Source organism: Protopterus annectens, chromosome 16.part0, assembly GCF_019279795.1.
Source record: "Protopterus annectens isolate FY-2018-M chromosome 16.part0, PAN1.0, whole genome shotgun sequence".
NCBI lineage: Eukaryota > Metazoa > Chordata > Ceratodontiformes > Protopteridae > Protopterus > Protopterus annectens.
Window position 1 is genome coordinate 644,466,066 of NC_056750.1, and position 14,866 is coordinate 644,480,931.

Sequence of the window (14,866 nt, forward strand, 5' to 3'; positions counted from 1 at the left end):
GGGCATGAATGTACATGTCTGCCTGGGTGGTGACATAACAGGAGTTTGGGAGGGTAGTGAGGGTCTGAATGTATGTGGGTGATGGTATACTTTTTTGTTTGTTTTGTTTTTAAACTTTACTATTAACTAGATTCAGCAGGATTATTTGTGAGAGATTGCTGGGCACTGTAAAAAGGAACTTCTCCCTTACCACACATCGTCACGATGGAGTTAGTATGTTAAGAGGATCTTTTCTTTAAAAGTTCACAGTTTGAATTTGCACCCCCCCCCCATATTCTGATTTTTGTCTTATGAATCAACAGAATGTTTTGAGTTCTATATCCGTGAGCTGTATGGGGAGCTTATCCCAGCATAATTCTCAGTAAGACTGACTATGTTAAGACCATTCTGGGGATGTACCCCTTCATATACTGGGACCTGAAAAAGACGAGTGCAGAGACATGGCATAACATTCTTAAAAATGGCATTGAATAAGAAAAAAAAAATATCCAAATACAATGGTTTGATACAACATTTTTTTATGATGTCTGCATGGGATGCCGAAGCTTAACCTTTGCATTAGGACTAACTTTGTAAAACGTGGAAAAGCTGATTTTTGTAATATACAGTTTTGATACAGCCATATAAACATAAACTAAGGTTTGCTTTTTGCTTTAAAAGGCTACAGCAGAATTAAAGGTTGCTTTTCGAGACCCATCAGTGGTTCCAGCCCTGTGCTGTATTTTGACCAGATCAGCTAATGCACAGGTAAGGGATAGTAATTTTGATGGTTTTTGGATTGTTTGGGTCGGCATGTATTAACTAGTTACCCAAGTGCCTGCCAAACTAAATTGGCTTCATAGTTTGCCACATTACTGAATGTTAACTGTAAAACTTGCATTTTGCATTTAATCAGTCTCTTGTGACTGAACTGTGTGTAATGTTGCTAAACATCGATTTTTGGCTAGTTTGCTACATTTTTGTAGTTTTGCTTTATATTTAATGCAGGTCTCTTAGGAAAAATAACTACTGCCAATGCAAGGCATGTAACTTACATAGGTTAAAGCAGTACACTGAAAATGTGGTAAGTAAATCTACCAGACTACACATTGTATTCGAGAGAAGATCTACTCCAGTGTACAAAAAGCTATGCATCCTCTTATTTTTGATAATTTGTACAGCATGCATGTGATCTCTGATTACTGCTGGGCAGTAAAAATGTCCGTATAGTATGCTTGTACACAGATTCACACAAGAAAGAAAATGAATGATTTTTTTAGAGTGGTAGAAAGGAAGAAAAAGAGGAAGAGTATTTCTGATGCATTTAAATCAGGCAATCTTAAACCACCTTCTTCTGTGGGGACAGTCAACTTATCCCACTTAATTCTTGCCTTCCTCTCCTTCAAAATAAATTCCTTCACTCTTCATTATTGTCCACAGGTTCTCTTCTAGTTGATTAAAGAAATTTACACACAGGTCAGGCACATATATGTCAAGGGACTGAAAACATGTTTCCTGATGGTATGTTGCTATCCATACCCATAATCAAGAATTTCCAAATTTCATTTATACATTGCCTTTTGTTTTCCCACATACTCATAGCTGTCGTAACAGAATCCTGCTGAACCAATTCATATATGGATGTCTAGTTTACTGCTGTACTGTAGCTTTTTTTGTTTCATTAATATTATATACAAACAAAAAAAAAAAACCTTGAAATTGCCTCAAATGTTCCACCACCTTGAAATATGCCTTCTGGATTTAAGTACAAAATAAAATTCTGTGCAAATAAAATTTGTTTGTTTTTGTTGACCATTCCAGTTATATCTTTGAATTTGAATCCATTCTTTGGCCGCAAAGCACTTAAAGAAGAGGACGCTGCTGTCTGGTTGTTCAATTCAAACATCTTGTCTAAGTGAAACTCTCCCAACTTAGTTCTTGTCTTGCATTTAATCCTTCATATGTCCTCCTAATTAATCCTATTATTTTATCAGGGGATGCTAATGCTTTCATTACCTTGTTCATAAAATCCTAGCTGGTTTTCTTGAATGCCTTCTCTCCTTTAAGATGCACCAACAATAGCAGTATTTTCTTACATTCTGCTTCTCTTTAGGTCATCATTGTCCTTTTACTATTGTCAAATGTTTGCCTCTCCTCCATAAAACTGCACTGATAAATATCCATCAATTTTTGGCATCACCTTTTCTCAGCAAGTATAAATAAAACACTTTTTTTTATAGTCATGGTTTGAATTGAAATGGTCTATATCAAGCGGGGTCTGAAATATCTTTAACCTTTGTGTAGTATAGCCACCACAGTTTTTCCAGGGTGCTGGTGTGCCACCCCTCCATTTTGAAGTACTGTTACACAAAACCTTAGATATTCTTTATAAGCGTACGCAGAACACAAAAACCAGTAAGTAAAATGCGGAAATGACTTCTTCTGGATTGTCGCTGCCAAGCTGTAAAAAGTTCAAATTCAACCTGCTGCAAGTACAGTTGTCTCACCACAAGGATACAAAAAGCAAAGTCCACTTTAATCCAACACGAAGAAATTTATTCCAAAAAATCCACAACACAAGCGCTTTCGCCTTGTCTTACCAGGCTTTATCAAGTGTAAAACATACAGATTAACTACACTCCATATATAGTGCTTGAAAAAATGCCCGTAGGTTAATTAGTTGATTAACATTCCATAATTCAATTAACCTTATGTTTATATGCATTAAAAATATGTTTGGATAACTCCAAATAAAAATCTTTACCATTCATAAAATAAAGCATAAAAAATAGTTATTTTTAAAAAATGCATGAATGCATTTACTGTGAGAGGTTGAAAACCCACAGTTAGAACATGTTAATAAGATACAAAAGGGTTAAATGCTAAAACCTGTGTTTAAAAGTGTGCACATCATAGTGATAGAAAACAAGTTAGAGTAAAATCAAATGCAAGTGTGGGATAAGTTCACCTTCCTTGTACTATTTGTAATGCAGATGACCACCATGCTCAATTCAATTATTATGTGGCATTGTCCCAACTATTTGCAGATGAAAAATATTGAATGACCATAGTGAAACTGATAAGTGTCATCTTGTCTCAGACCCAGCATAAAAATACCTTGAAAGAAGCTATGAACATGAAAAAGAATATATATATAGCAATGCAAAACACCAGAAAAAGTGTTTATGTTAATAACTTCTGCCAATAATCCATGGCAGAGGGGGGGGGGGGGAGAGAAATGAAGAAAATAAAACACAAATTTCAGAGAATATAAAGGGGCAAAGCATTCACCAATACTAACAATCCCTGAACTAATCAAAGGGTATTGCTTCTGGCTTTTAGAATGCTAGCTAGGCTAATGCTGTCATTTAAGCCTGGGGCTTTAGTTGCATATAACCTAAGTTGCCAGAACAATTCCCTCGAAGCTAGTTCAGTTTCCCAATCTCCTCCCCTCATATCTTGAGTGACTTTTTCAAGAACAAAAAACCGGATAGACATATTAGGGCATACCACAGCATGTCTGACAAAAGCGTTTGTGTCTTTCTTATTTTTGATGTCGTAGGTATGTTCATATATCCTACGTTTCAATGCCCTCTCAGTCTTTCCTACATAGAAAGCCTCACAAATCTCACAGAAACCTAGGTATACCACTCCAGATGTATTGCAAGAGTAATAATCCTTAGCTAATAGTGTGAAATTGCGGGCTGGAATTTGGATCCTGTCGGTGTTGGCAATGTAAGGGCATTGGTGACATCTACCGCATTTGAATGTTCCCTTCTTTTTCTGACAACTGTGATGTTCTGAGATACCCCTTATACTGTGCTCAAAAATGCCCTTTAAATTCGTATTCCTTTTTCTAATAAAAGAAATATTAGAAGGAAAAAAGCCACGAAATTCCTCATGTAAAGTGACCACTGGCCAAAAGAACTTCATGGTCCTCTCTATAAACCCAGAGTCAGCTGCATAGGTATATACAAAACCCCTAGCGTTGTTCTGTTGCTCATTATCCTGGCACCTGTGAAATAGTAAGCCTGTGTTTAATAGTGCTGGAAAGCACCTGTCTCTCTTGGCCAGAATCTCTTTGAGTATACTTTGAAACAAGCCTGGTGGGTAACCCCTCTCAAGAAATGAGGACCTGAGAAACTCTATTTCTTCCTGCAACCAGTCTGTAGTACTACACATTCTACAGGCTCTGACTAGTTGCCCCTTGATGATGCCTTTCTTGACATGCAATGGGTGCCCACTGTCGAAATGAAGGAAAGAATTAGAGTGTGTGTTCTTTCTATGCACCTTGGAACATAATCCTATATTGTTAATATTTTTTGCCAAATGGACATCCAAATAATGCAGTTCCATATTGCTAATGTTGTAAGTGAATTTGAGAAAACTAGTCGTGTTATTCAAGTAGCCCATGAAAAGGAGGAATTGTTCTTCTGAGCCCTCCCATAGAATGCAGATATCATCTAGATATCTTTTGTAGAATTTAATGAAGTTCTTCCAACTAGTTGCATGTATAAACTCCGTCTCCCATTTGTGAAGTACTATATTAGCATATGCACTAGCGCAAGGCGCCCCCATGGCAACCCCGCTCTTCTGGCGAAAAAATTCGCCATTAAAGTAAATGAAATTATTAGTTAACACCATGGTCATGAATTCTACAACCAAACTGATCAAAGCATTGCTTAATTTGGATTCCCTACATAGCATTTCACTAAACCATTCCACACCAATACTGTGTGGAATGCTGGGAAACAGTTCAACTATGTCTATGGTCACCATCATTAGATTAGAATAGTCAATGCTTTGGTCCAAACCAGCCAAGAATTCCCACGAATCTTTGCATACATAGGTTAAACTAGTAACGTAGTTTTTCAAATGAAAGTCCACGTACTTACTTAAGGGTTCTGTGATACTCCCTGCTCCTGCCACAATAGGGCGAAATTTCAGGGGATCAACTCCTTTGTGGACTTTCGGTATACCAAATAGAATGGGCGTCTTTGGTTTGGGTACCAGGAGATAGTTGTAGGTTTTTTCATTAATGGCACCTTGCAATAATAAATCGTATAAACAGTATTTTATGTCAGCTAGTGCAATATTTAATTCATTCAAGGAAATAAGTTCATAAGTGTTGTCATTCTGCAGTAATTCATGCATGCAATTCTCATAATCTACCTGGTGCATTAAAACAATCCCCCCCTTTATCGGGTTTCATTACCCTAATTTTTTCTTTTTTTAAGATGTCAACAACTGCCTGTAGTTTAGGAGGGAAATTGTTAGGGTAAACCTCCCTGTTGTGATCCAAATTTTCTCTTAAAGACTTTTCTATAAGTTCTTCATAAATTCTTAAGGTGGGATGTATGGGGGGGTTATAGGTGCTGCTTCTGTGTAAGGAATCTACTTGTTCAGTTTGGTTCTTGAAAAGCCAAGATAAATTTAAATTCCTAATAAATAGTTTTAACTCAACCAATAGTTTGGGGAGGAAGGTAGATTTCTGCGGGACATAATGTAAACCTTTAGTAAAAAGTTCGAAAAAATCAGGAGTAATCTCCAGTTCGGTAAAATTATAAATGGTAAAATTACCTGCAGTTCTAACCTTACAAGGCCCTTGTTCCTCCTCAATAAAAAACTGCACTGCATTTGTCATGATTCCTGCACCATCAACCATCACCTCCTTACCCATGAATTCTGCTGAAAATGATTTGTTTTCCCCCGTGGTCTGCCCTGGGGTGCTAGAAAACCCTGCTGGCCATTATTGTTACCCTTTTGAGCCAAGCATTCACTTCTCCTAGGCATATCAGTCTGTACATACTCGTATTCTTCATTGTTAACCTGTACTTCTTCTGGGTCTGCAGTATTGAACCTCGTCCTTTGCCTATTAAGAGGTGCTGGGTATGCTCTACCCTCCCTATATTCTATTAAGTCCCTTTCAAGTTTTTTTGCTTTTCTATCCAACACTTTAAAACAATATGTATCAACCTCTTTAAATGTGTCATCATACTTTTTTTTATAACTGTTAAAACTGTCATTCTTAGTAATGCCATCATGCAAATCATTAAGCTCCTTTAAAATACAGTTTCCTTTACTTATGTAATCATTAACCATCAGGTTTAACATTTCTAAGCCAGTGTTATTAAATAGTTCAGTTAACTGAGCGTGCAAAATCGAGCCCTTATGAGCATTGTTGGGGAATCGATAACATCTTAACCCCTTAGGGACTCTTTCCACTTTTAAGCATTCTTTTAAATAATTAATTTCCAGTTGTGAGTTTTTATATGCATATAATTTGCTTTTAAAAGCTTCAAATTTATTGTCCAACTGGTCAAAATGTTTGTTAACAGTACCTGTTGAAAAATGCAGCTCTTTTTCAGTCCATGCCTTAAAATTAAAGCCGTTGCCTGCCCTTACATCTCTCTGTTCATTTTTGTTGTTGTTGGGCAAATTGCCCTGTGAGGAACCGATATGATGGTCCACAATAACCGGTATATCCAAGACCTGAGTCCCTCTCAGGTCTCTCGCCTGCTCCGCGATATGATTGTTTTCCATGTTTTGTTGCTGGTTTCCAGCTATACTCGCACTGTTGCTGCTGTTCGCTTGAAGCAAAGTTTTGTTTAGCTGAGCAAGGAGGGCGATAACCTGGTTAAACTCCTTCCTGCTAACCGGCGTGTCATCAGGTTCCTCTCTGAGTAGTAACAGGGTTTCAGCGAAATCCGGAAAAGAGACACCTTCCGCCATCCCAAAAACGTAATAAGCGTACGCAGAACACAAAAACCAGTAAGTAAAATGCGGAAATGACTTCTTCTGGATTGTCGCTGCCAAGCTGTAAAAAGTTCAAATTCAACCTGCTGCAAGTACAGTTGTCTCACCACAAGGATACAAAAAGCAAAGTCCACTTTAATCCAACACGAAGAAATTTATTCCAAAAAATCCACAACACAAGCGCTTTCGCCTGGTCTTACCAGGCTTTATCAAGTGTAAAACATACAGATTAACTACACTCCATATATAGTGCTTGAAAAAATGCCCGTAGGTTAATTAGTTGATTAACATTCCATAATTCAATTAACCTTATGTTTAAATGCATTAAAAATATGTTTGGATAACTCCAAATAAAAATCTTTACCATTCATAAAATAAAGCATAAAAAATAGTTATTTTTTAAAAAATGCATGAATGCATTTACTGTGAGAGGTTGAAAACCCACAGTTAGAACATGTTAATAAGATACAAAAGGGTTAAATGCTAAAACCTGTGTTTAAAAGTGTGCACATCATAGTGATAGAAAACAAGTTAGAGTAAAATCAAATGCAAGTGTGGGAAAAGTTCACCTTCCTTGTACTATTTGTAATGCAGATGACCACCATTCTCAATTCAATTATTATGTGGCATTGTCCCAACTATTTGCAGATGAAAAATATTGAATGACCATAGTGAAACTGATAAGTGTCATCTTGTCTCAGACCCAGCATAAAAATACCTTGAAAGAAGCTATGAACATGAAAAAGAATATATATATAGCAATGCAAAAGTATAAATAAAAGCAAGTATAAATAAAACACTTTTTTTTATAGTCATGGTTTGAATTGAAATGGTCTATATCAAGCGGGGTCTGAAATATCTTTAACCTTTGCGTAGTATAGCCACCACAGTTTTTCCAGGGTGCTGGTGTGCCACCCCTCCATTTTGAAGTACTGTTACACAAAACCTTAGATATTCTTTACCATTTTCCCTCCTAATTTCCAAACGTACACAGGTAATACCATCTGTTCTTGGAGACTGCTCTGATTTGATTGGTATGTCACCATTTTTATTTGATCCCTTCCTATTTTGGCCTTTAATTGTTCAGCGTCATCTTCCTCTGTCTTTGGCATGATTAAGTCTTCCATAATTTTTTCCATTTGCGCCTTTTCTTGGTTTCCACATTCCACTGTTTTATACAAATTTTCATTACATTTCCAAAATCTCTTTCATCCCTATAGGATATCTGGTTACTTTTCTTACCATAAGCTCGTTCAGTTTGGTGACAACCCCTTTCTACATTCTGTTGCTTAAGCTGCTGAGCTAAAAGTTTATTTGATGGAATTGGTTGCAAAATATTATCCAAATACTGCCTTATTTTCCCTTTGGAATTCATTAGTTGCTTCTCCTCTTGTTCTGTCAGATTCCCTTTATCCATGAAGACTTTTAAAGTTTGTCAGTCCTTCTAAATACTTCTGTTACTACTTTCCCATATATTTTGTTTATTTCTACCCCATGTTTAAACTCCATTTTCATTTTTAGACCAATCGCTAGTTATTTCAGAAGAAATTTCTATCTTGTGTAATAATACTCAAATTTTTCTCCACTACCTATTCATAAAATTCTTTTTCAGATAAGTAGGGAAATGCTAGTCAGTTATTTTTTGATTCATTACCTTGCACCTTTAACTTGGTGTTTATTGGTGCGACATAATCCTACTCACTTGCCAATAGACCATACTACCACAAATCTAACAGTATCATACTTTCTATCACTATTGGCACCATCTAGCTTTTGGTATTACCTTTCTCCCTGATATTCTGATGAATGACCCTCCTGAAATTGTGAAGTTCCCATGGTCTTTTTACTCATGTGGTTCTATAACATTGCAGTTTGCATCTCATGATGATATGGACAGAGTACAGGGACGGGAACTACCCAATTTAAAATTAAAGTTACTCATGCTAAAGTTCATGTTAGTCTGTGTTTCCATGTACACTGATTGTTCTTTGTCTCTCTATTCCCACTTTCTAGATGTGAAAAACACTGTGTATGTTTTCAGCAAGCATTTAAATTTTAACCGTAAGAAAATTTACAGTGGTTACCTTTAAATAAACTATATTGTGCACTGAACTATCAATGCATACAAGTCTTACGGCGTCACACAGTTTCAGACTTTATTTTCACTGAATTTGTTTTTACTGTACCTTTTTAGGTTTATAGGTTCATACTAGGCTATCTGCCCTAAGGCATTTATAAGCCTAGCCAGAGTATGTTTGGCTTTCGCCACCCATTTTAAATGAATTTTGCTATGCCCTTTTTCGAGGTTAGTATACTGTGCCTCTGTCTAACAGTGACACAGAAGTGATACACGGGGTGTATTTGTTTCAGGGCAGAGTTCTCAGAAGTCTCAAAATGAATTGTTTAGACCTGCAGGTAGTTCATTTCCAAGTAAAAGCAGTCTGCAGTAAGAATAATACTTATAGCGACTTTGAGGATACTTGACAGAATCTTTGTAAATTTCACTCAGAACACAATGTACAGATGTTGATTGCCAATTGAATGCACTTGCAGACTTGTCTCCCCCTGAGAGTATTTGCTGAATTGGAGGGAGCTAAATAACTTTGTGGAAGCAGGAAAATGACCATTTTCCATGCCTTTCATTATTTTGTCTTTTATTTATTTATTATTGCATTTGATTACTGTGGTAGTTCACTGGACCAGAAGAACCCATTTTCAGTGGAGGCCCAGGGAGAAAAGCTCCACATTTAACACAAGAAATATGTTACAATGATAAAGGATATATAATACAACAGTAGCAAGTAAACATTATGATTGCATACACTAAATTATTGGCAGAGGTAAAATTGGAGACTAACGTTATGATTACATACAATAGATTAGTAACAGATGGTGAATTGGAGACGTGAGGAAATAGCATACAGTCATGGATTGAATTTTTCAACCTATTTGCTAAAAAAACTTTGTTCATTGTTTAAACATAGGACATTTAATCTAGGTATCTACCCTTGTAAAATGTGGAAATTGCAGTCTTAATTCTTCATATGACATTATACTTGTCCACCCCAACATTCTTAAGATGACATTATATTCAAGTCTAACTTGTTTCTGGCTAGGCTTTATCTTGCTACAGTATAAAATGTACATCTTACAATTGAAAAAGTACTTTATTACTTTTAATATAGATATGTAAAGCAGTCACTCCCTCACCTTTCATTTAAAAGAACCCTGACTGCATATTTATATAAAAATGCTTTACAGTATACCATGCAATCTACATTAAAATTTGTTGTACCAATAGTAACAAAAACTTTTCCTTTAAGTGTGCTAGTATACATTGACATATAATTGGATATGTGCTTAAGTTACCCACAAGTTTAACAAAGTCCAGAGAATTTGTTTTTTCTCTGCCAGATGCCCACATTTTCTTGCAAAGCCATATTTCTCGTGTTAATTCCTGTATCTGTTGAATTTAATGTTAATCAATAATTTCAGTGTTACTGATAGTTAAGACCATGTCTGTCTTCAAACACCAGTCTGGTTCAGTCCAAGATGCTTCTGATACTTGTGGTCAACTCCTGCCATTTTTTTTCTATCTTCAAGCACTTTCCTTTGGAATAATGGAAAAAGTTTTAGTGGCAGTCTCTTACTGTCAGTAGAATGAGAATCCCTTCTTCTGGCTGGCTAACTCTTTTTTACTGGATAAACATTTTCTTCCTTAGCCTCTTCTGCATCAAAACATGACTGATCCTCAAGGCAAGAATATTCTGAACACAGCTGGATTCAGTAGTTTGAATCTCACCTCTGCCTCTCCTCAACATTTTATGATTGCTGGGATAAACTTGCATCTCTTCTGCCTTAGATTATAGTGAGCAATTGTTTTCCACAAGCACTGTCTCCGATTTTTAATACTTTTCTGCTGTTTTTTTCCAGAATAAACTCTGGTATGGTTGAATCTTTACTGTTAAAGATTGTGGCTGCTTTCCCCTGGCCAGGTTTGTAGCAGACGCATGATCTGCTCTTTCATTTAACATGTCCTGCTGTTTAACAGCAGTTGAGTTGCTTGTTTTGTACTTTCATGAAATTAATATTGTCTGTTCCTTCTAGTTTCTCTGGTACAAAAAATAATCTGTTTTCTCTGTAAACTCGTATCTTCCAACTGTATTTTCCAGCCTTTTGTTGTTGGAGTTGATATCTTCCTTTTACTTCTGAGTGTGTTTCTTTTTCCATCTCTGTTACTATTGTTAGACTCTGTCTGTAAAGGCTTTTATGAGTTTTTTACTTCCAAATAGGGAGCCAGTCCCTAAGTGGGACATTTTGTTGAAGCTCACTTTTCCTTTGAATCTGTGTCTTGAGAGGTGTTAAAATGTTTGTACTGGAAAACATTTTGTAGCTTTAGCATGAGACAGCAACATTTGAGTTTCAGGCCTGATCTATGACCCCAATTTTCCTTATCTTTCACAGAGAGAGGATATTATTGCATACCAGGGCTAGATGGATGCAGGGCCTATATTATAGGTTCATAGGTTCATAGGTTTATACTAGGCTATCTGCCCTAAGGCATTTATAAGCCTAGCCCAAATTTTTGTGGCTTACGCCACCCCTTATATGAAAAAATACTGTGCCCATTAGTTTGTTTTGCCTCTGTCCAGCAGTGACACAGATATGATTCCCGGGGTAAACCTACGATCTCCCATCCACAGGTCTAGATTTCTCTTGAACAGAGTCAGCGAGGTGCTCTGCCTCACATGGACCGGGATTTTATTCCACAGCATAGGGAGTCTCTGAGTGATAAATCTATCCCTCCAGCACGCCCTATTTATAGCCGTGCTAAGGTTTAAGTCGCTTGCTCTAGTGGTTTTGGTGGATTTGGATTTTTTGAGGTGGAGCATGTCCATTAATTCCGGGTTGGACATGGCCTTGTATGTCAGGCACATGTCACCTCTGAGCAGACGGTATGAGACTGAATAGAGCTGGAGTTTCTTCAATCTGGCAGCATATGACAGATTTTGGAGTCCCTTTATCCTTTTGGTGAGGAACTTTTGGGGTCTCTCCAATTGCTGCAGATGTCGGGTGAGATACATCCCGAATGGGGCATTGTACTCGATCATTGGTCTGATAAGTGAAGAGTACAGGGAACAATGACCTCACTAGATCTGGATGTGAATCCCTTCATGATCAGGTGGGCAATGTAGAAGGTCTTTCTAACCACTTTAGCAATGTGAGTGTCAAAGAAAGGCCACTGTCAACCTGGGTCCCCAGGTCCCTGATAACCTCTTCTGTGCTTAGTGGATTGCCACCTATATGGTAGCTTGGGGTTACCTTGTTTTTCCCGAAGGGTATGACTATACATTTTTGGCGTTTAACTTCAGGCCATGGCTCTGGCACCAGCTATCTGTTTCCGTGAGTCCCTTCTGAAGGATATCCGTGTCCGATGCACTTTCCACTATGGCCCAGTTTGCAGTCGTCTGCAAACTTTGTCAGCCAAAGTCCTCCCATGTTGGCCTGTACTTCTGAGAAGTAGATGCCAAACAATAGGGGCCAAGGACCGAGCCCTGTGGGACACCACTTGTGACCGGCTTGGAGTCTGACACAGCGCCAGCAACTCTAACCCTGTGGGTTCTGTCCTTAAGCCAGTTTGCAACCCATCTTGTGACATATGGGTTTACATTTAAGCTGGTTTTTCTACAATACCCGAGTGGGGTATTGTGTCGAAAGCCTTTGCAAGGTCAAGGTAGGCTGTATGGACTGCCTTTCCCTCATCAATGGCCTTGGTGACTGTTTCGAAGAAGTTGACCAAGTTCAAAAGGCATGATCTTCCCTTGACAAAGCCAAACTGGGTCGGGTCCAATGTCTGCAAGTCCCCTATATCTTTGTTTATGAGCTCCATTATGATCCTCTCCATAGCTTTGCAGACTAGACTTGTTAAGCTTATGGGGCGGTAATTACCAGTGTCCGTAGAGGCGCCGCCTTTGTGGAGTGGGACCACAGTTGCCGTACGCCACTCCTTGGGCACGTATCCTGTGGTAAGGCTGAGATTAAACAGCTGCCTTATGTGCGGGTTTAATTCCTCATTTAGCTCGTGTAGCACACAGCCGGGGACACCATCCGGTCCCATTGATGCTGTGTTTTTAGCTTTAGAGAGAGCAGCTTTCACCTGCGCATTTGAGATGTCCGGGAGGCTACACTCGGCTGGGATAGTTATCTCTCCTTTAGGGGGGGAGAGGGGGGTGAAGTTTGCACTGAACCTGTCTGCCAGTATGTTGGCAATGTCTGTGGGTTCTTTTTGATAATGGGTAAAATAGATTTAAAATAGGTTAAAAATATGAGTAAGGGTTAGGTTAGCATGAGAGACTGTCATGGTGGTGAGTTTAGGGCATGGATGTATTTTATACAAGAGCATATTTTGATGGTGAGTACAGTGCTGCTATTGTCAGTTACAGTAATAAGGAGATGTAAGATTGTTGTTAGGTTTCAGCAGAAAGGAGTTGTGTAATGGTGGTATTTTGAGAGGGTAGAGCTAAGGTGAGAATAAATGTGGAAGAGGTGGGTGTGGGTGGAAATTTGAGGGTAGGATTGGGGAGTGGAGTGAGCCCTGAGCACAATGAAGGTGAACGGAGTGGTTTGCACTTGACGACATTTTAGTTTGGCTAAAAAACAGAAGATTTGCTAACTACAGGAAGTAATTTTACTCAGTTTACTTTTATTTTTGGTGCTTATGATACTCTAAAAATTGTAGGTTAACTTCAGCATTTCGAACTATTTATTTTTTTCTTTGAAGAATCGAAAATATTGGTGGTCTTTTCTATAAAATATGAAAAGTATAAAATATGAAAAGTATATGTTACAGTTGCATTACTAGAGAACCTAGAGAGAGAGTGGGGATTAGTCTAACACACTGTTATTGGGAGGGTAACTGATGGGCTGATTTTAAATTTGAAAAAGGCACTATTAAACTAGAAGTTGGTGCTGAGTACATCTGAAGTCTAATGAAATTATTTGAGAGGACTTCAGATTATTTGTAGCAGTTATGTGAACATTAACATGCAGGGCTGATAATGCAGGCTGAAATATTGTGCATTCTCTGTGCATCCATATCACTATTGCAGAATTCATGACCTCTGGGATCCCCTACTAAGGAAAACCCAGTGTCTGGCTAGTATACCAAAGCCTTTTAACTAGGGAGTGATGTATGCTCCCCACAGAAGCATAGTGTATAAAGGTGATGTACCTACACTTCCAACTCAGAACTTTGTTGCTGCCAGTCTGAATGCCATTGTTTTATGTCGGTCTGAATACTGGTTGTACCGAGCCTATATATTTCAGATAAGTACCTCATTTTTTTCCCCGTTTCCTTCCTTTGCTCAGTGAGTTGCATACTATCCAAGAAAGAGAAATATCATATCAGTGTGGGAGTCAAATTCCCCATGAAGACTACCGCAATAAGTGTCTAAGAACCACACTCAGTGTTCTATTTGTCAACATTTTGTAGCCAACACTTTGCGTAGTCACATTTCTTCACTTTCAGTTTATCTTGAGAACCGATGTCTCAGGTTTTTGGCTGAAGGCAGCATGGCAGAATCTGCTTGCCTCAAATTACAGCCACAGCTCAAAAAGAAGGCCATGTTGAGGATGATTTTGAACTAATACAAAACCATAAAAATCTCTTCCTCATGGAAATATACTCCAATTTCTCCAGTTATTAAGCAAGGAAAATAGAGTTAACTCTTACAGACCCATTTCATTATTAAATGTTGGCTATAAAACTTTTAAAACAATATCTTCTAGAGAGAAATTGTAGATATGTTTATAAAGATCAAACTGGCTTTATTACAAACAGATTAGCATTTGGTAATGATAGAGTAATCAAAGTAATAGATGTTCTTCATCTCACATTGCTGCAGTCCTTACATATGGGGTAATCCGCTGTCCTCGGTCGGCCTGAATACCAAAGTATTAGGCTGACTTCGGTCATGGGCGCTCAGATCTGACATCAGAGCGTCAGGGTATTGAAGCGCATGACCGACGTCATATCCTCAGTCTTTTTTGCCGCATGGTCTGATGCAGAAGCAGCGTTTGCAAGTGCCGTTCGGCGTTCTGAAATTTTCGTATTCGGAGTTTCAGACCGAAA

General features: G+C 38.0%; 1 protein-coding gene across 1 annotated transcript in view; it reads left to right on the forward strand.

Annotated features, from left to right (window-relative positions):
• The window catches only part of IPO4 (importin 4), a 143,429-nt gene that overhangs the window by 69,170 nt on the left and 59,393 nt on the right, over nucleotides 1–14,866 (forward strand). Inside the window, exon 2 of the mRNA XM_044058158.1 lies at nucleotides 661–747. Coding sequence (XP_043914093.1) covers nucleotides 661–747 — 87 coding nt within the window. The remainder of the gene's footprint in view (nucleotides 1–660; nucleotides 748–14,866) is intronic.